At 42.6% G+C, this 19,943-nt stretch overlaps 1 protein-coding gene and 1 long non-coding RNA gene across 4 annotated transcripts in view; one reads left to right on the top strand and one right to left on the bottom strand.

Moving 5' to 3' along the window:
• Positions 1-10,972, top strand: part of LOC128587313 (uncharacterized) — a 16,608-nt gene extending 5,636 nt beyond the window's left edge. For both annotated transcript variants that reach the window (XR_008380569.1, XR_008380570.1), the window contains exon 3: positions 10,796-10,972. This is a non-coding gene — a long non-coding RNA (uncharacterized LOC128587313). The remainder of the gene's footprint in view (positions 1-10,795) is intronic.
• VPS39 (VPS39 subunit of HOPS complex) overlaps positions 1-19,943 on the bottom strand; it is a 50,859-nt gene that overhangs the window by 516 nt on the left and 30,400 nt on the right. For both annotated transcript variants that reach the window (XM_053593321.1, XM_053593320.1), the window contains 14 exons: positions 19,089-19,218; positions 15,508-15,650; positions 13,244-13,387; positions 12,628-12,769; positions 12,443-12,529; positions 12,142-12,215; positions 11,694-11,792; positions 10,981-11,098; positions 10,118-10,246; positions 9,361-9,463; positions 9,091-9,136; positions 1,378-1,527; positions 1,091-1,225; positions 759-850 (listed from right to left, as the gene is read on the bottom strand). In XM_053593321.1, coding sequence (XP_053449296.1) covers positions 759-850; positions 1,091-1,225; positions 1,378-1,527; positions 9,091-9,136; positions 9,361-9,463; positions 10,118-10,246; positions 10,981-11,098; positions 11,694-11,792; positions 12,142-12,215; positions 12,443-12,529; positions 12,628-12,769; positions 13,244-13,387; positions 15,508-15,650; positions 19,089-19,218 — 1,592 coding nt within the window. The remainder of the gene's footprint in view (positions 1-758; positions 851-1,090; positions 1,226-1,377; positions 1,528-9,090; positions 9,137-9,360; positions 9,464-10,117; positions 10,247-10,980; positions 11,099-11,693; positions 11,793-12,141; positions 12,216-12,442; positions 12,530-12,627; positions 12,770-13,243; positions 13,388-15,507; positions 15,651-19,088; positions 19,219-19,943) is intronic.

Here is a 19,943-nt window from a genome sequence, read left to right on the forward strand (position 1 = left end):
TAGTGGTCCTTTTCTTCAGAGGAACTACCCCAGAAGCAGCCCCCCCCCCCGCCCCAAACCTCAAAGAACAGCTTGCCCTGAGCTCTCTGGATTTCTGTAGCTGCCATCGCTGTCAAATAACCAAGCAGAGGAGGTGGTGCACACAGTCAGAGTGAATGCAAACACATGGCAGACGGGTGGTGTATTAGGCCACACCTCAGCACTAGCTTGCTGAGAGCCGAAGAGCTCAGGAGAACAGGTATCAGGCTAATTCTAACAAACGACGCCAATTAGGTCTTCCCAAAGAAAAAGATTCTTCCAGCCATATGAGAAAAAGGACAAACCATTCTCCTTTGAAGGACAGGGAACTGACTAGTGCATGTGTTTTTTACTTAGGCTTTTACTCAAGGCATGAGGTAACACTTTGACAGGTATTTTTCTTTTTCTTTTATTCAGAGGCTCACCCCTAACAAGTAAGGACTTTACACCCACATACATCTTTTACATACCTACTGGCTACACGGTAATTTCCAGCTGCCAGAGGTGATAAGCTTTATGGGCAAGAATCAACAGCCTCATGCCCTACATTTCAGGGCTTCATATTCTTCTCAAAGCCCACCACCAAAAGGTAGCACGGACTGCTTTCTGAAGGCTCAAGAACTAAACATAGTCAGGGCAGCCAGCGGCCATGTCTCCCTCCTTGGTTAAAGGGCAGAGATCCATCCTGCGCATTCCCCACCCCCAGTGAACTCATGTACAGTGGGCGAAGAGAGGCTCACCTGTTCCCAATCTTCTTCTTACACACCATGCACACCTTCTCCTCGGTGATGATGCACTTCACCTGCTGGTGTAAAATCCGCTCCTCCTGGACCTGAAAGAACAGGGAGGTGGGGCAGAAGTCCCATCACATGGCACGTAGAAACAGAAGGCAGAAGCCAGCACTCTTTCCTCTCTAACTTCACAGATTGCCCTGGAAACACTGGCAACTGAACGTCACGCTGGCTACTGTGCGGCACAAAAACAGAAGGCTCTGGCTTGGTTGGAATGGGACATGTGGACACCATCTCATACTGAGAAATAAAGGAACATCCTCGCGTCTGGAGGCCCATACCCTCAGGAACTCTGCATGGAGAAGGTTCTTGAGCACTTGATTGAACCGTTTTTTTTGTGCATTTTCCTCCAAGACCTTTTCCAGAAAGATGCGTATGTCATTGATCTGAGTGTTTGCTGGCAGAAGGTTGAGGGCCTAGGGACAGGAACAGAGATGGGAACAGGGTGAGATGCAACAGAAGACTGAGGAAGCCACAGGACTCTCAGGTGCTAGTCCCTTTCCACATCCTTCTTCTCATTCGCTGGTCCCGGTAAATGTCCTCCCCTCCCCAGGGAAGAAGCCCTGACCTTGGTGGTGTCCAGTTTGCTGTGGTGTAGCTCGAGGACCTGTAGGGCAGCCTGGAGGTTGGCCTGTGGCTCCAGCAGTTCCAACTTGATGGGCCCCAGGCAGTGAATGCTGGGAGGTGACAGGTACATCCGAAGCAGAGATAGATATACCTGTCTCATACAGATATGAGCCACACACATCAGGCTGGCAGCAACCCTCCCAGAAGCCCCAGCACTGAGCATGCCTAAAGATTAGAAGGGTAGTCTATGGTAACAGCCATCACAGAAAATTTAAAACTCATCTTCACCTTTTAAAATTTTAGTAAAGTCAAATAGCCAACTGAAGACGTTAATTGGGTATTGTCTTTCCCTTGAGTGAAAAAAACAAATGCCTTGTGTTCATTTAACATATAATTTACAAAATACTAACACTGCAGAATAACTCAGAAAGATTCCTCATGTCCTTTGGCTTTGAAAGTTGAGGCCCTGTCAACATTTTAGAAGGTAGGAATTAACCCAAGGTAAGATGTTATGTTTCCTACTGAGATTAGTACCACAGGGTTTTAAAACCTCAGCACTCAGTACTCTTTCAACATTTGGGGCTGGGCCAAGCAGTTTGTTATTTTGTTTTGTTTTTTCAAAGACAGGGGTCTTGCTGGAATGCACTGGTATAATCACAGCTTGCTACAACTTCCAACTTCTGGGCTCAAATGATCCACCTCAGCCTCTCAAGTAGATGGGACTTTAGGTGTGTGCCACCATACCTGGCTAATTTTACTTAGAGAGACAGAGTCTTGCTATGTTGTCCAGGCTGGTCTTGACCTCCTGGCCACGGCACTCCTTCCACCTTAGCCTCCCAAAGTGCTAGGATTACAAGTGTGAACCACTGTACCCGGCCCAGGTGGACAATTCTTTCTGGTGGAGGCTGTCCTGTGCATGGTTCAGCAGCATCTCTGGCTTTTATCCCCTAGATTCTAGCAGCACTCCCTCCCCTGAGTCATAATTATCAAGAATGTCTCCAGACATTGACAAAGCAATGTGTATTCTGGACTGATTACATCACAACCATTAGATGTTCGCCTGAATAGGTTGACCACAGAATTTATTATGCAAATTAGGACTTTTGAGAGTCGAGGGACAGGAGTGCTATTAATAATCACAGGGACAGCTAGCAGAGGTGCCACCTTATAGGACCAAACAGATTTCACACATTTCCCCTAATTCTTTAAGCCTGCTTTATATTTTGATCTAAGAAACAAAATTGACTTCTTTTAAGACAATATTCATAGAATAAATGGCATTTTAAAGCAATGTGGTTGGAACTGAGGACAGCTAGAGGCAACGGTGAAAAAACAATCCTGAGGCGAAATCAATGGATAAACTCTGGCAATATGAATAATCAGAGTAGATCAACTCCCCCAAGGATCAATGGGGCAGACACAGCACAAGATCCCATGCACAAACAAATTGCTGAGATGTCAGAAATCGAATTCAGAGTCTGGATAGCAAATAAGCTCTAACTAGAATTCCAAGCAGTAAACCAAAAGATATCTCAAGAATTCAATGAATTCAAAGACCAAATGACCAAAGATTTTGACACATTGAGACAAGAAGTTGCAGCCCTCAAAGATCTGAGAAACACAGTCGAATCCCTCAATAACAGAATGGAGCAAGCAGAAGAAAGGATTTCTGACATTGAAGACAAAGCTTTCGAACGCTCCAAAACTCTCAAAGAGGAAGAGAAATGGAGGGCAAAAACAGATCACTCTCTCAGAGAGCTCTGGGATAATTCGAAGAAAACGAATATTCGTCTTATAGGGATCCCCAAAAGCGACGAAGTGGCTTCACAAGGCAGAGTCTCTTTCTCCATGAGATTATGAAAGAGAACTTTCCAGACATGCCAAGAGATTCTGAAATTCAGATAGCAGACAGTTTCAGAACTCCAGCACAACTCAACCCAAATAAGACATCTCCCAGACACATCATAATCAATTTCACTAAAGTTAATATGAAGGAGAAAATTCTGAAAGCAGCAAGATGAAAGAAAACCATCATCTACAAGGGGAAGAATATTAGAATAACTGCAGATCTCTTTGCTGAAACCTTTCAAGCTAGAAGAGGATGGTCATTGACTTTTAATCTCCTAAAACAAAATAACTTTCAACCCAGGATCCTGTATCCAGCTAAACTGAGTTTCATTTATGACGGTGAAATTAAATGCTTTAACAACATTCACATGTTGAAGAAATGTGCCATAACTAAACCAGCTCCCCAGGATATTCTCAGACCTATCCTCCATAAAGACCAGCGTAATCCTCCACACAAAAGAAAACCCATCCAGAAAATTTTGATCAAATTCCAACTTCCACAGTCGCAAAAGAATTAAAAATGTCCACCGGACTTTTGAAAGGCTTATTAATAGTCTCAATTAATGTGAATGGTTTAAATTGTCCTCTAAAGAGGCACAGGTTGGCTGACTGGATATAAAAACTCAAGCCAGATATCTGCTGCATACAAGAATCTCATCTTACATTAAAAGACAAATATAGACTCAAAAAAGGGATGTTATATTTCCTACTGAGATTAGTACCATAGGGTTTTAAAACCTCAGCACTCAGTACTCTTTCAACATTTGGGGCTGGGCCAAGCAGTTTGTTATTTTGTTTTGTTTTTTCAAAGACAGGGTCTTGCTGGAATGCACTGGTATAATCACAGCTTGCTTGCTTGTCATCTATACTCCAGACAAATGGAAAGCAGAAAAAAGCAGGCATTGCAATCCTATTAGCAGATGCAATAGGCTTTAAACCAACCAAAATAAGGAAGGATAAGAATGGACACTTCATATTTGTTAAAGGTAATACTCAATATGATGAGATTTCAATTATTGATATTTATGCACCCAACCAGAATGTAACTCAATTTATAAGAGAAACTCTAACAGACATGAGCAATTTGATTTGCTCCAGTTCCATAGCAGTTGGAGATTTTAACACTCCTCTAGCAGTGCTGGATAGATCCTCCAAAAAGAAGCTAAGCAAAGAAATTTTAGATTTAAACTTAACCATTCAACATCTGGACTTAACAGACATCTACAGAATATTTCATCCCAACAAAACTGAATACACATTCTTCTCTCAGCCCACGGAACGTGCTCCAAAATTGACCACATCCTAGGCCACAAATACAACCTCAGCAAATTTAAAAAAATAGAAATTATTCCTTGCATATTCTCAGACCATCATGGAATAAAAGTTGAACTCAATAACAATAGGAATCTGCATACCCATACAAAAACACGGACACTAAATAACCTTATGCTGAAGGATAGATGGGTTATAGACAAGATTAAGAAGGAAATCACCAAATTTTTGGAACAAAACAACAATGAAGACACAAATTATCAGAACCTCTGGGATACTGCAAAGGTAGTCCTAAGAGGGAAATTTATAGCACTGCAAGCCTTCCTCAAGAAAACGGAAAGAGAGGAAATTAATAACTTAATGGGACATCTCGAGCAACTGGAGAAGGAAGAACATTCCAACCCCAAACCCAGAAGAAAAATAACTAAAATAGGGCGGCGCCTGTGGCTCAGTCGGTAAGGCGCCGGCCCCATATACCGAGGGTGGCGGGTTCAAGCCCGGCCCCGGCCAAACTGCAACCAAAAAAATAGCCGGGCGTTGTGGCGGGCGCCTGTAGTCCCAGCCACTCGGGAGGCTGAGGCAAGAGAATCGCTTAAGCCCAGGAGTTGGAGGTTGCTGTGAGCTGTGTGAGGCCACGGCACTCTACCAAGGGCCATAAAGTGAGACTCTGTCTCTACAAAAAAAAAAAAAAAAAAAAAAAAAACGAAAAATAACTAAAATCAGAGCAGAATTAAATGAAATTGAAAACAAAAGAATTATACAACAGTTCAATAAATCCAAAAGTTGGTTTTTTGAAAAGATCAATAAAATAGACAAACCTTTGGCCAACCTAACCAGGAAAAAAAGAGTAAAATCTCTAATCTCATCAATCAGAAATGACAAAGACAAAATAACAACAGACCCCTCAGAAATTCAAAAAATCCTTAACAAATATTACAAGAAACTCTACTCTCAGAAATACGAAAATCTGAAAGAAATTGACCAATACTTGGAAGTATGCCACCTACCAAGACTTAGCCAGAACAAAGTGGAAATGTACCAGCCTGTATCAAGTTCTGAAATAGCATCAACTATACAAAATCTCCCTAAAAAGCCCAGGACCAGATGGCTTTACGTCAGAATTCTACCAAACCTTTAAAGAAGAACTAGTACCTATATTACTAAACCTCTTCCAAAATGTAGAAAAAGAAGGAATACTACCCAACACATTCTATGAAGCAAACATCACCTTGATCCCTAAACCAGGGAAAGACCCAACAAGAAAAGAAAATTATAGACCAATATCACTAATGAATATTGATGCAAAAATATTCATTAAGATCCTAACAAACAGAATCCAACAACACATCAAAAAAATTATACACCATGACCAAGTGGGATTTATCCCATGGTCTCAAGGTTGATTCAACATACGTAAATCTATAAATGTAATTCAGCACATAAATAAACTAAAAAAATAAAGACCATATGATTCTCTCAATAGATGCAAAAAAAGCATTTGATAATATCCATCATCCCATCATGATCAGAACACTTAAGAAAATTGGTATAGGGTGGCGCCTGTGGCTCAGTGAGTAGGGCGCCGGCCCCATATGCTGAGGGTGGCAGGTTCAAACCCAGCCCTGGCCAAACTGCAACAAAAAAATAGCTGGGTGCTATGGCGGGCACCTGTAGTCCCAGCTACTCGGGAGGCTGAGGCAAGAGAATCACTTAAGCCCAGGAGCTGGAGGTTGCTGTGAGCTGTGTGATGCCACGGCACTCTACCAAGGGCCATAAAATGAGACTGTCTCTAAAAAAAAAAAAAAGAAAATTGGTATAGAAGGGACATTTCTTAAACTAATAGAGGCCATCTACAGCAAACCCACAGACAATATCGTATTTAATGGAGTTAAACTGAAATCATTTCCGGGTGGTGCCTGTGGCTCAGCGAGAAGGGCGCCGGCCCCATATTCCAAGGGTGGCGGGTTCAGGCCCGGCCCTGGCCAAACTGCAACAACAAAAAAAAAATAGCCGGGCGTTGTGGTGGGTGCCTGTAATCCCAGCTGCTCGGGAGGCTGAGGCAAGAGAATCACGTAAGCCCAAGAGCTGGAGGTTGCTGTGAGCCATGTGATGCCACGGCACTCTACCGAGAGCAGTAAAGTGAGACTCTGCCTCTACAAAAAAAAAAAAAAGAAATCATTTCCACTTAGATCAGGAACCAGGAAAGGTTGCCCATTGTCTCCATTGCTCTTTAACATTGTAATGGAAGTTTTAGCCATTGCAATTAGGGAAGAAAAGGCTATCAAGGGTACCCACATAGGGTCAGAAGAGATCAAACTTTCACTCTTCACAGATGACATGATTGTATATCTGGAAAACACTAGGGATTCTACTACAAAACTTTTAGAAGTGATCAAAGAATACAGCAATATCTCAGGCTACAAAATCAACACCCATAAATCTGTAGCCTTTATATATACCAACAAAACTAAGCCAAAAAAACAGTCAAGAACTCTATTCCTTTCACAGTAGTGCCAAAGAAGATGAAATATTTGGGAGTATACCTAACAAAGGACGTGAAAGATCTCTACAAAGAGAACTATGAAACTTTAAGAAAAGAAATAGCTGAAGATGTTAACAAATGGAAAAACATACCATGCTCATGGCTGGGAAGAATCAACGTTGTTAAAATGTCTATACTGCCCAAAGGAATATATCATTTTAATGCAATTCCTATTAAAGCTCCATTGTCATATTTTAAAGATGTTGAAAAAATACTTCGTTTTATATGGAATCAGAAAAAACCTCGAATAGCCAAAACATTACTCAGCAATAAAAACAAAGCAAGAGGAATCACGCTACCAGACCTGAGACTGTACTATAAATCGATAGTGATCAAAACAGCATGGTACTGGCACAAAAACAGAGAAGTAGATGTCTGGAACAGAATACAGAACCAAGAGATGAATCCAGCCACTTACTGTTATTTGATCTTTGACAAGCCAATTAAAAACATTCAGTGGGGAAAAGATTCCCTATTTAACAAATGGTGCTGGGTGAACTGGCTGACGATCTGTAAAAGACTTAAACTGGACCCACACCGTTCACCATTAACTAAGATAGACTCTCACTGGATAAAAGATTTAAACTTAAGACATGAAACTATAAAAATACTTGAAGAAAGTGCAGGGAAAACTCTTGAAGGAATCGTCCTGGGTGAATACTTTATGAGGAGGACTCCCCAGGCAACTGAAGCAGTATCAAAAATACACTACTGGGACCTGATCAAACTAAAAAGCTTCTGCACAGCCAAGAACATAGTAAGTAAAGCAAGCAGACAGCCCTCAGAATGGGAGAAAATATTTGCAGGTAATACTCCGATAAAGGTTTAATAACCTGAAACCACAGAGAACTCAAACGTATAAGCAAGAAAAGAACAAGTGATCCTATCTCAGGGTGGACAAGGGACTTGAAGAGAAACTTCTATAAAGACAGATGCATGATCTACAAACACATGAAAAAAAGCTCATCATCCTTAATCATCAGAGAAATGCAAATCAAAACTACTTTGAGATATCACCTACCCCAGTAAGAGTAGCCCTCATAACAAAATCCCAAAACCAGAGATGTTGGCATGGATGTGGAGAAAAGGGCACACTTCTACACTGCTGGTGGGAATGCACACTAATAAATCCTTTTGGAAGGATGTTTGGAGAATACTTAGAGATCTAAAAATAGACCTGCCATTCGATCCTATAATTCCTCTACTAGGTATATACCCAGAAGACCAAAAATCACGATGTAACAAAGACATCTGTACCAGAATGTTTATTGCAGCCCAATTCATAATCCCTAAGTCATGGAAGAAGCCCAAGTGCCCTTGACCCACGAATGGACTAGCAAATTGTCGTACATGTATACCATGGAATATTATGCAGCCTTAAAGAAAGATGGAGACTTTATCTCTTTCATGTTTACATGGATGGAGCTGGAACATACTCTTCTTAGCAAAGTATCTCAGGAATGGAAGAAAAAGTATCCAATGTACTCAGCCCTACTATGAAGCTAAATTATAGCTTTTACATGAAGGCTATAACCCAACTATTGCACAAGAATATGGGGAAAGGGCCAAGGGAGGGGAAGGGAGGGGGGAGGTTAGGGTGGAGGGAAGGAAATAGGTGGGGCCACACCTACGGTGCATCTTAGAAGGGGTACAGGTGAAACTTACTCAATGCAGAATACAAATGTCTACATACAATAACTAAGAAAATGCCATGAAGGCTACATTGAACAGTTTGATGAGATTATTTCAGGTTGTATATGAAACCAGCACATTGTACCCCTCGATTGCACTAATGTACATAGCTATGATTTAACAATAAAAAAAAAAATTAATAATCACAGGGACAACAGATGTAAGCCATACTATCCCAGGCAAATGATGGCCCTGCTACTCCCTCAATACACACATACAAAGTCAATCAGCACCGTGACCCATGTTCTGTCTTATTTTGCAATTCATGCCAGTACCACCCATGGCCAAACCAGGTGGGTGAGGTATGCAAAAGGGGCGGGGAAATGCACATGTGGACCCTGGGTCAGAGACACTACTCACATCTTTGTTGCCATCTTTGTTTTGGTCATAGTGTTTGTGGCAGTACCTGCGAGAGAAAGTGGTGAGAACAGGTGAGGGGGCCACATCTGATGAGAAGCCAACTAGGCAGCCTGCTGGAGCAGCCTAACAACAGCCAAAGCCAGGGGCTGAGACAGGAGGCAATTTTCACTCCTGCAGCAGAATGTGGGGAGATGGCCTTCGTAGCCTCTCACCTCTCTGGGGGGCCTGCTTTTAGACTCCTGGGGAGGTGGGAAGACAGAGCCAACTTACTCCTCAGCCATCCTTATATCTTTTAAGATGTGGACATAAATGAAGAGAGCTTGTTCATGTTTCCCCATGCGCCCCAACAGGAGAGCTCGTTCTTCTAAGAGGCCTGGGAGGAAAAAGGAATATAAATAACTCTGACCGCCATTATGTGATCACAAGCTCAGGGGCTAAAGAGTGGACACTGGGGCGACATAAAATGGAAGAAAATATTATTTTATTAACTAGGTTTTTTTTTTTTCCAAGGAGAAAATTATTAAAATTTTAAAAGGGGAAGAAGCAGCTAAGTAACAGGTATTTTATTCCATCTTTTTTTGTGATCACTTACAACCTGGGTAAAAACACTCATTCAATAGCCAAGTATATAATAACCACTACGACATGCTAGGTACGGCAGATAAGGTGACCAAATACTTGGTCTCAGCTCCCATAGAGCTTATACACCAGACAAATTTGTTTTTTTCAGACAAGTTATGCCAGATTACAAAATCTGCTCAACAATGAAATTGGCCAAGAACATATTTTGAAGCAATGAACTGGATACAGCCTGACTATCAATTAACATGTGGTTCATACCTAGAGAAGAGATTTCTCTCAGTTACAGTACAGAAGTGAGTCTGCAGAGGGCACAAAACAGGAGTGCTGACCTGAGACACCTGGTTTTTCCCAGGCCCAACTTTGTGGAGGGGTGGGGAACTAGGAAAAGGGAGATGAGTGTTTACCTCGGCCTGAACTGGCTTCTGGCCCCAAGACAGACACTCACCATCAAAAGGGAAGTCACAGATGAGTCGGCCTGGATCATAGTAGCTGGAAATCTCTAAGAACATAAGGAGCTTCTGCCGGTATTCTCCCAGCTCACCCTCTTCCTCTCCAGCAGGGACTGGAGTTTTGCCTTGAAGGGAAACCAAATTCAAATGAAAAGTTGCTGTGGGACAGCAATGTGGACTCATCAAGAAAAATGAGGGGCATGGGGTTCAATGATGTCCCCACATGACCAGACAGGTGGTTTCTACGTGGACTTCTTTTAGTTCATGGTCTCTACATGGCCCCAAAACATCAGCTTAGGGTTAAAAAAATAAGCTAAATATGGCGGCGCCTGTGGCTCAGTGGGTAGGGTGCCGGCCCCATATACCAAGGGTGGCAGGTTCAAACCCGGCCCTGGCCAAACTGCAACAAAAAATAGTAGGGCATTGTGTTGGGCGCCTATAGTCCCAGCTACTCGGGAGGTTGAGGCAAGAGAATCACCTAAGCCAAGAAGTTGGAGGTTGCTGTGAGCTGCTGTGACACCATGGCACTCTACTGAGGGGGATAAAGTAAGACTCTGTCTCTTAAAAAAAAATAATAATAAGCTAAATAGAAAAATACTGTGGTAGGAAAACCTGTTTCTTATCAGCACAGCTGTCATCTTGTAGACAAATCTGTTTCTTCTGCCCTCTTCCAGGAATGACTCTGCGTCACTCAAGAGATGCCTGTTCCCAGGTAAGAGATCCTGGGTCACTTAGCTCTCCTGGCTCCTCTGAGGAACTTCCCGCCCACCTAGGTCTGCTTCTGTGCACCATGCACAGTACCCAGGTCTGTGCTTGCCTCTAAGGCTTGGGCCAACTGGCTTCCCATGAAAACTGGTACCTGCAGGAAAAGACAGGAGATACTCCTTCATCAGGCCTTGGACCTTCTCACAGTACAGCTGGATCAGGCAGTTGTGGAACCGAGAGCCCGTCTCCTCCCAAACGTGAATGATGTGTTCCTAAGGGGAGATGTAGGTTTTTGTCACTGGCACCCTCTAGACTATGACATGGTCTCCTAATTTCTCTCACATTTTTTAGGGCCCAACAGGTCCCATCCAAATTAATCCCTAATTAAGCTGCAAAGATTTCCAAAGGAAAGTTCTTTCAAAATCACTGAGAAATTTCACAATGCAAGCCAGTAATATCAGAAATTACTTACTCAATTTCCAGTCTAAGTTCCTTTCATTAATTGTGTCCCATAATCCTCCAAACTCTCATGTCAGCCCCTATAATTAAAATTAAATTCTGGCACCTAAAACCTATTTGATTGTCCTGTACTCACAGCTAATTTTGTTTGTACAAATGTGGCTCTGAAATTATTTTCTAAAATATCATTCTTTTACCCCTCTGTACTTTACCTAGATTTAGAAAGTATCATCAGTTTGGTTTACTGGGATCTCTTTCTTCAGTTGAAGTTGAAATAACCCTCTTCCTTATATTCTTTCAACTCCTGAGTGACACAAACCCTGAGTTGAACAGTCAAATAACTAAACCATATAGTCCTGGATGCTGGGCTTACAGTTTTTTTTTAGTGCAGACCAAAGACTACATTACCAGATAAGGAACAGCCAGACCCTTGAAGTTTTCTATTAAGAAGCTGAGCACTCGATCGCGGGGCAGAGATTCCACCTCTGGGAGATCCTCAGTAAATATCTGTCAAAATAAACCTGAGTTCCAGTGGCAGAACCACCTGACTGCAGTTCTGACAAATACACATGTGTGAGAGTGTGGGACCAAACAGACAGATGTTTGGAGGAGGCAGGACGTCCAAGAGGCCTCTGGAGGTAGTGGCTGTGCCACAGACTAGGCCGCAGGCCTCAAACACCAAACTTAGCTGTAGGCTCTTTCTACCCACTACACTGTTGTCTCACTTTTCCCAGCCTACCCTTTCAGAAACCAAAGAAACTGAATAAACCCACCCCTCTCTGCATCCACTGCTGTCCCAAATGCAACCAGGACCAACTGTGGTACCAGATAAATCCAAGGGACTCCCGTGACCCACCTTCAGGCCATCTTCTGGAAAGTCTCTCAGTACCCACACTGAGTAGGAAAAAATCAAATGCAGGTTTTCTGTGCCTAGAGGGAAAAGTTAAGATTTGTTAGTAGTAGAAGCCCATGGCACTGGGGAGGCAAGTGGCCAGGTGGCCTCAGAATTCATTTTCCAGACAAGGGGTTATCGTGGAGTCACCACAAGGGATGGAGGGGAGCAACCAGCCAGAATCAGAAATGGAGGGAGACTGGGTCCCTGTGAACAGGATCCTTTTCCCACCGACCCCCTTTCCCCTTTCAAAAGCTACCCTTACCCAGATGCTGCAGATACTGCACTGTCCTCTCGTGGCCTTTCAGAGGGGAGTTCGCTTTCTTGGACTGGTCTACCAGCACCTGCAGAGCTGAGCACAACACCCGAGAACAAGGTCATGGGCCCTTGCCCAGAAGATACTTACCGCAGCTCAGCAAGTTCCCTCTACCCGTGCCCCACCCCAGTCACCTTTCTCGTGGAGCCCTTTCTTCTCATACAGGATTATTAGCTCACTGTACTTGTGAGCCTTCTTCAGCACGTGCTCACTTTCCTCGATGTGGCAATGATTGTTCTCCAAGCGCAGCAGGGGGGCCACTAGGGCCACATTTGTCTGCAGGAGAAGCAGGACTTCAGTGGAAACTGCTTCCTAGGGAGCCCCACCCACCCCTCTCTAGTCCAGGACTGCTCTAGGCTGAAAGGCCAGGGGTGTAACACAAGCAAGAGAAAGCAAGCAGCCCTTTTTCAGGATGGCAGGTAGTGGTTTTGAGATCACTTATACCATTTTGCACAATATGTTTTAATGTTGTGAGGGGAAAGAGGGAGATATCTTCTTAGAGAAAATATTATCCCTGGTAACCTTTTAGCACTAGCCCCAGAGAAGAGTCTAATGTACAATTCAGGATCAGTATCTTGCCTTATGCTCTTAATTCCAAGAGACTCACAGATATCAGAGACAAGGGGGTTCCCAGCATCATAGATCTTACTCTTACTGGTGGCAGGTCCCCAGGTACAGCGCTCCCTTTCAATTTCCCAGACTTTAAGGGCAAGAGAGGCCTGTGGGCACCTGAGTGCTCAGGTAACTCACATGGAGGTAGCACTTGAGCAGGGTAGTGTCGATGATTTGCAGCAACTTCTTCTTGGATTTGATGGTGGGGGTGCCTTCCATGAGCGGGGAGGTGCTAGACTGGTGGTCAGAGTCATTCAGCTTCTTTACCAGTTGACTTCTTTTCTGTAAGAGTTAAAAATATGAGGTCAAGGCCAAGACTAAGATTTCCTTTGTCACTTGAGCTACTGGGTAACTCTGAATAGTTCTAAATCAGCTCATGCCTATCAACCCTGATCTTAATTGGCATTCAGTTTTTCTCAGAGATTAGAATTGATGACTGCCAAATGGCCACAGACATAACAACAATACATTTATTTATTGAGTATTTACTACACACCAGGCACTCTGCCAGGCATTTTCTTAAACTTAAAACAAATGCAGGTATTATTATACCCATCTTATAGATGAAGAATCTAAAACACACGTTAGACACTTCATAAATGGCAGAAACAGGGTTCAAACTGAGGTCTGATTACAAAACCCATGTTTTAATTTTTTTAAAATCAACTTCACTAAGTTATAATTTACATATAATAAAATGTACTCCCCCTACCCCCCGACAGAGTCTTACTTCATCACCCTGGGTAGAGTGCTGTGGCATCGGTATAGCGCACAGCAACCTCAAACTCCTGGGCTCAAGCAATCCTCCTGCCTGTGTCTCCCAAGTAGCTGAAACTACAGCTGGGACAGTGCCTGGCTACCTCTTTTTTTCTATTTTTAGTTCCAGGCTGGTCTCAAATTTCTGAGCTCAGGTGATCTACTTGTCTCAGCCTCCCAGAGTGCTAGGATTACAGGCATGACCCATCATGCCAGGCCAAAATGTACCCTTTTTAAGTATATGGTTAGATGCATTTTGACAGATCTATACATACATGTAACTAAGACCTCAATGAGAAACAGAACATTTCTATCACCCCTGAATGTCCCCTCATGCTCTTCACTAATAACCCTACCCAACCCCCACCCATTGATCTGCTTTCTTCACTGGATTCACTTCTGCCTATTCTAGAACTTCATGTAAGTGGAATCATCCAGTGTGTATTTTCTTGCATCTGGCAAAGCCCAAGGTCTTGCTCTGCTACCTCTCTGGCACTATACCCGTGTCAGTTAACCTCATGCATTCCCAAAGCCAGGAAAGAATGCGTGCTCACCTTCCTAAACCTCAGACATTGGCAGTGGAGGGCCTTTCATAATGCCACAGGCTTTGAGACATATTATGCCCAGGAATCTTTTTTTTTATTAGCACAGGACGGAGAAGTCTGCAGACAGAGGTGAGTTTGCGTCCTTGCAAGGTGCCCACCACAGCTGGGTAACAACGTCAAGAAGTGCCAAGGCCACCTATGCCTGATCAGACTTGCAGGTACTCACTGACCCAGAAGCTGGGAGTAGAGAACAGTGCTATAATTTTACCAACAAAACGTCTCAGTGCCTACCCAGAGACCCCTTACAAATGTTGATAGAACACTAAGAGGAAAAAATTATCAAGAAGACTTCTGACTTTGAATGGGTGCACAGAAAATGAACAGTCGCCTGCAGTGACAGAAGTTTGGGGTGAAGAAGCTTCAATGCAGATGTCAGTCTTAGTGCTGACTTTAAAATTTCACTTATCCATCCAGAACAGCTAAATTGAAAAAATTTTAAATCTAAATACCTCCCAATACAACATGTTATAGAAGATTATTTATTCACAAGTAAGAATTTTCCCAATATTTGGCTAAATTTCTAAAAAGTAAGCTATACAATGGAATATATTGTTTAATATTATTTACAGTAAATAACCAAGAGATGAAAAGCGAATTCATAAGTAGATAAAAAAAGGACAACACTGAAACATTAGTTCTTTATACTCTGGTGATAAGACTTTTTGGTGATTTGTATTTCTGCTTTGTATTTTTCTGTGTTTTCTGCATAGAACAAGCATTTTTTTCCCCAAATTATATTTGTTACAAGAAGTTTGTTCTAAAAAACCTTGTTCTCTTCCACTAAAATTTACCCTTTTTAGTTCTTATAAATTTACTAGGAATTGGATGTTCCTTGGTATCAGGATTGGTAAAAGAAAAAAAAAGCTCAATGGTACCAAGAGGCTGGAAGCAGAGAAACAAACTGTGCCCCACACAGACTTATCACAGCACTCATGTCTGCGATGGCTTTGCATTATGGAGGCCCCTCCATTCCTGGCCATGGAGAAACAAGTGCTGGAACTCCCAGGTCAAGTCTTCCATATGCTTCTGTATTATACCCACCTGTGTCAGGTAGTCGATCAGAGCTAAGTGAGCCCTCTCCAGTTCAGCCCCCGAGAGCACGGGCAATGGGTTTGGATACTGCAACTGCTTCCTGTAGTCTGTGGGCAGCAGGTCAGGGTACAGGCCCATCACATGGGTGGGATCTGCATGGACGGGAAGCATGATTTCTCTGGAAAGGAGCCCCGTCATTTAAGGATAAAGTAAACTAACACTGTTACTATAGCAAAGTAAGTTCTGGCTTGACTTTTTAAGTTCACAAAAATTCAAAGAGCTCTACACTTATGATTTGAACATTTTCTCTATATGTATTTCACTAAAATGTTACAAAAATGGCATGACTTTATATTCTAAGACACAGACACATACAGAGAACTGAATATTTATCAGTACAGGATAAAAAATTTCCAAGGAAAAGCTGAGGATATCAAAGTGGAAAAGATTAAGAGACTTAAAAAATTGATATGTCAAAGAAGGAATTTTTTTTTTTTGGCCGGGGCTGGGTTTGAACCTGCCACCTCCGGCATATGAGGCCAGCGCCCTACCCCTTTGAGCCACAGGTGCCACCCAGAAGGAATATTATTTTTAAAAAATACTCCAGACAACAGGCTAGGGAATATATATGTAATATATATGGCAAGAAGCTAATATACTGATTACATAAAACAGATTCACACAAATTGGTAATAAAACATAAAATTTCATTTGATAAATGGGCAAAAGACAAGAATAATTAACAAAAGAAAAACATAAATGGGAAAATGTTCTGCTACATTAAGAATCAAAACGATACACATTAAAGATGTCAAGGAGGAAACTGTTCTAACTTCTTAGAATTTACTGTCTTCTTACAGGTACAGATGTTTGTAAAGCAAAATGCTGAAAGTGGCCCACATATCCCACTACTTCACCCCTGGGATTGGTTAGATAACTTATAGAACATCAACACCGGGGAGCACCATGTTTATGGTCAACTAGCATTTAGTATCTATTTCTATCCCCTTCTACGTTCTTTCCTATCCACAGGGGCTATACAACTGAAAACCACTCTTCTCAAACTCCCTTGCAGTCAGGGTTCTGGGCAAAAATCTGGTTCCACTAATGAGAAGCAGGGGTGTGGGTTGTGGAAACTGGAAGTGAAGTAGAAGCCTCCCTCTTCATACTGAGCTGCCAGCTCTTAAGTGTCTGCGGCCAGACTCAGCATTCCAGTACAGTCCAGTTGTGAGGTTTGTCCCTATCTAGAGTCTCAGCATTCCAGTGTCCAGTTATGAGCTCTGTCCCTTCCCATTGGTTGGATTATTTTCTTAGGATAAATTCCTACAAGTAGGATTAGTGGGCCTGAGTAGTTTTTTCCTTATTGAGTAGCAATACTCATTGTCTTGGCAGGTAAGAGCAATTTGGTTTCATAATATCGCAACCACTGATACTATCTCATAAAAGTAAGTTTTTTGCTAATTAAGTGGATATAAAAATGTTATTTCAATGGAATATTATTCAGACACTTAAAGAAATGAAATTTAGTATATGTTACAATATGGATGAAACTTAAAGACAGTGTGCTAAGTAAGCTAGACACAAGGCCAAATACTGTATGATCCCACTTACCCGTGTAAAGACAGCTCCAGGCACCTACCTTTGTCTTCAGAAGCACATGGGGGCCAAACCTCCTTTCCCACCCCCTCCCCCTACAGAGTCTGGAAGTGAGACCATGCCCTAATCCTGGCTAGTCACATCCCCTTGATCTTGAGAAAGTGATGCAGGGATGACAGGCAGTGTGGCACACACCAACATATATCCCATCCTTCCTGTTCCTCATATGTAACATGACACTTCTCTATCAAGAGGTGAAATCTGTATTTCCTTGCCTTGAACCTAGCAGGACCCTTATATGTCAACAAAATATAGCAGAAGTGATAGTCACAAAAGGCACTGAAGCTTCCACCCTAGGTCTCTTAGATCATACCTTCTGAGAGGAGCTGCTACGCACGAGGAGGCTCAAGTAGCTCTGTAGAGAAAGCCACTTGGACAACTAAGACCCCCTAACCCCTAGCTAGCACCAACTTATCAGCCATGAGAGTAAGCCAGCTTGGAAGTAGATCTTCCAGCCCAGTCAAGACTTCAGATGATGGCGCCCAGCTGAACCCTTCCCAAATTCCTGACCAGTGTGTATTAAGAGAGATGGATGATTGATTGTTTAAGCCATAAAGTATTGAGGTGATTGGTCACACAGCACTAGATAGCTAATAAATTGGCAGGGGGTAATTTTATTAAGGATGTAATAGCAGGGAGGTGATAGTGGCAACAGCTAAGGAGGTGGCTATGACAGTGTAGGACCGTCTAGTCTGTCCTGGCTACAAACATTATAGTCTGGCATCCTGTTTCCAGCTTGGAGGGTCTTCAGAGTTCCCTGCTTCCCACCTATTCCTGAGCCTGGTCTCCCATTAATTTTATGGGTCCCTCCAATTGCCATCACCCTAATATTCCAATAAACCCTGCTTAATTTGTCCAGATTCTACTTAAATTACCCAGAATTAGTATCTGTTGCTAACAACCAAGAACCTTAACTGATATAGATGATTACCAGTCAACACTGAGTGATAGCAGAAAAAGGGCAAAGCAATGAAGAGGAAAAAGAGTATAATATAATATACAAACCAAGTATATATAGATGGATCCAAATGAAGCAAAAATGGAACATAAAGAAATGAAAAGTTTAATAATAAGAAAAGCAAACACGGCTCGGCGCCTGTAGCACAGTGGTTACAGGACCAGCCACATACACCGAGGGTGGTGGATTCAAACCCGGCCTGGGCCAGCCAAACAACAACAACTGCAACAAAAAATAGCCGGGCATTGTGGTGGGCACCTGTAGTCCCAGCTACTTGAGAGGCTGAGGCAAGAGAATCGCGTAAGCCCCAGAGTTTGAGGTTGCTGTGACGCCATGGCACTCTACCAAGGGTAGTGAGACTCTGTCTCAAAAAAAAAAAAAATAGAGCACTAAGTGCCACAGGTTCTAAGGACCTCATCCGAGCGGCACAGCAACATGATAAGGAAGTAGTATTTCTATTATCCTCCTTTTGCAGAGGAGGAAGCAGAAGCACAGAGAGATCAGGAAGTGTGCCAGAGCTCAGGGAGTCTCCTCCAGGGCACCTGCTCCTCACCACAACGCTCTCAAGTCTACAGAAGTTTTAGGACACTAAGGAAAGGAAGGGCTTCGCAGTACTGCCCTGTGTAGGCTCTCAAAAATGACCTGTGGTTGAATCCAAGGTCTTTATCCAGAACAGCACTTAATAAACACTAGCTGATCAATTGCCCATTTGTTAAATTGAATAACCTGTTACCTTTCTCTGATGGTGAAGGCAAATCATCCTGGAAAAGTCTGCATTTATGGGTGAGACCAGATTCCTAAAATTAGGATTATAAACATGTAACCATCGTGACCACCCACAGGATCTTGTAGGTATAAGGATCAATTTGGCGAAGCATAGACTTTCCCGGTTCTCTGAAGTTTAGTATCATCTCTTCCTGTCCTTTCCAGGGTACCCCTCCATTAGCTCCTTATCCTGAGGCCGCACCCTTGTTACCTGTGCCAAGCTTAGCAAAGACCTGCATGGACTCATCAAAACGCTTCTGGCAGAAGAGGTTGAAGGCATACAAGTTCTTGATGTGATGGATTTGTTGCTGCTTTTCACTGTCAGAGTCATCTTTCATTTCCTAATCAGAGAGTGGAATAGGAAAGAGCTCAGTCACTCAACAAATATCTATTCAGTAGGTTCTAAGTGTCAGACAAGATTCTAGAAGCGACAGATGCCAAAGTGTCTAAGACAGTGACATGCTACCTGCCCTTGCAGGGTGTTAGCAAGACTGCTAAGTAGTTCTGCAACTATTATTGTAAAATACAACAGGGTGGCTAAGAAATCCCCAGCCAGTACGCCTGAAATTTGTCATGGTGATGAGAAAAAAGGGAAGATAAAAAAACTCTAGAAGACCAGAGGAGACTAGTGACATATGATAACTAAATACAACGTGATTTCTGGGTTTGATCCTGGAATAGAAAAAATGGCATTAATGGAAAAATGGGACAAATTTGAATAGTCTAGAATTTAGTTTAAAAACAAAAATCAAAAGAAAACAGGATAAAAGTGATGACAGAAGCATGTGGGGGAGGTCCCCAGTTTAGTCTGAGTAGGAGACCTAGGATGGGTTCCAAAAGGAACCTAACTTGAGATATAAAAGATGAGGTGGAGTTAGCCAAGCAAGGCTGTGCAGGTGACAGGGGCAGGGGAAGAGGAGCATGTGTGTCATAGCGAATCAAAAGAGAGCATGATGTGCTCAAGGAATGAAGGACATTTGGTGTATCCAGCTCCACTGGGAAAGGTCTTGTTCACAGTAAAAGCTAAACAAGCTATTACTTATTAATTTCTTTCTTCAAAACATCT

This window comes from Nycticebus coucang, chromosome 6 (genome assembly GCF_027406575.1).
Source record: "Nycticebus coucang isolate mNycCou1 chromosome 6, mNycCou1.pri, whole genome shotgun sequence".
NCBI lineage: Eukaryota > Metazoa > Chordata > Mammalia > Primates > Lorisidae > Nycticebus > Nycticebus coucang.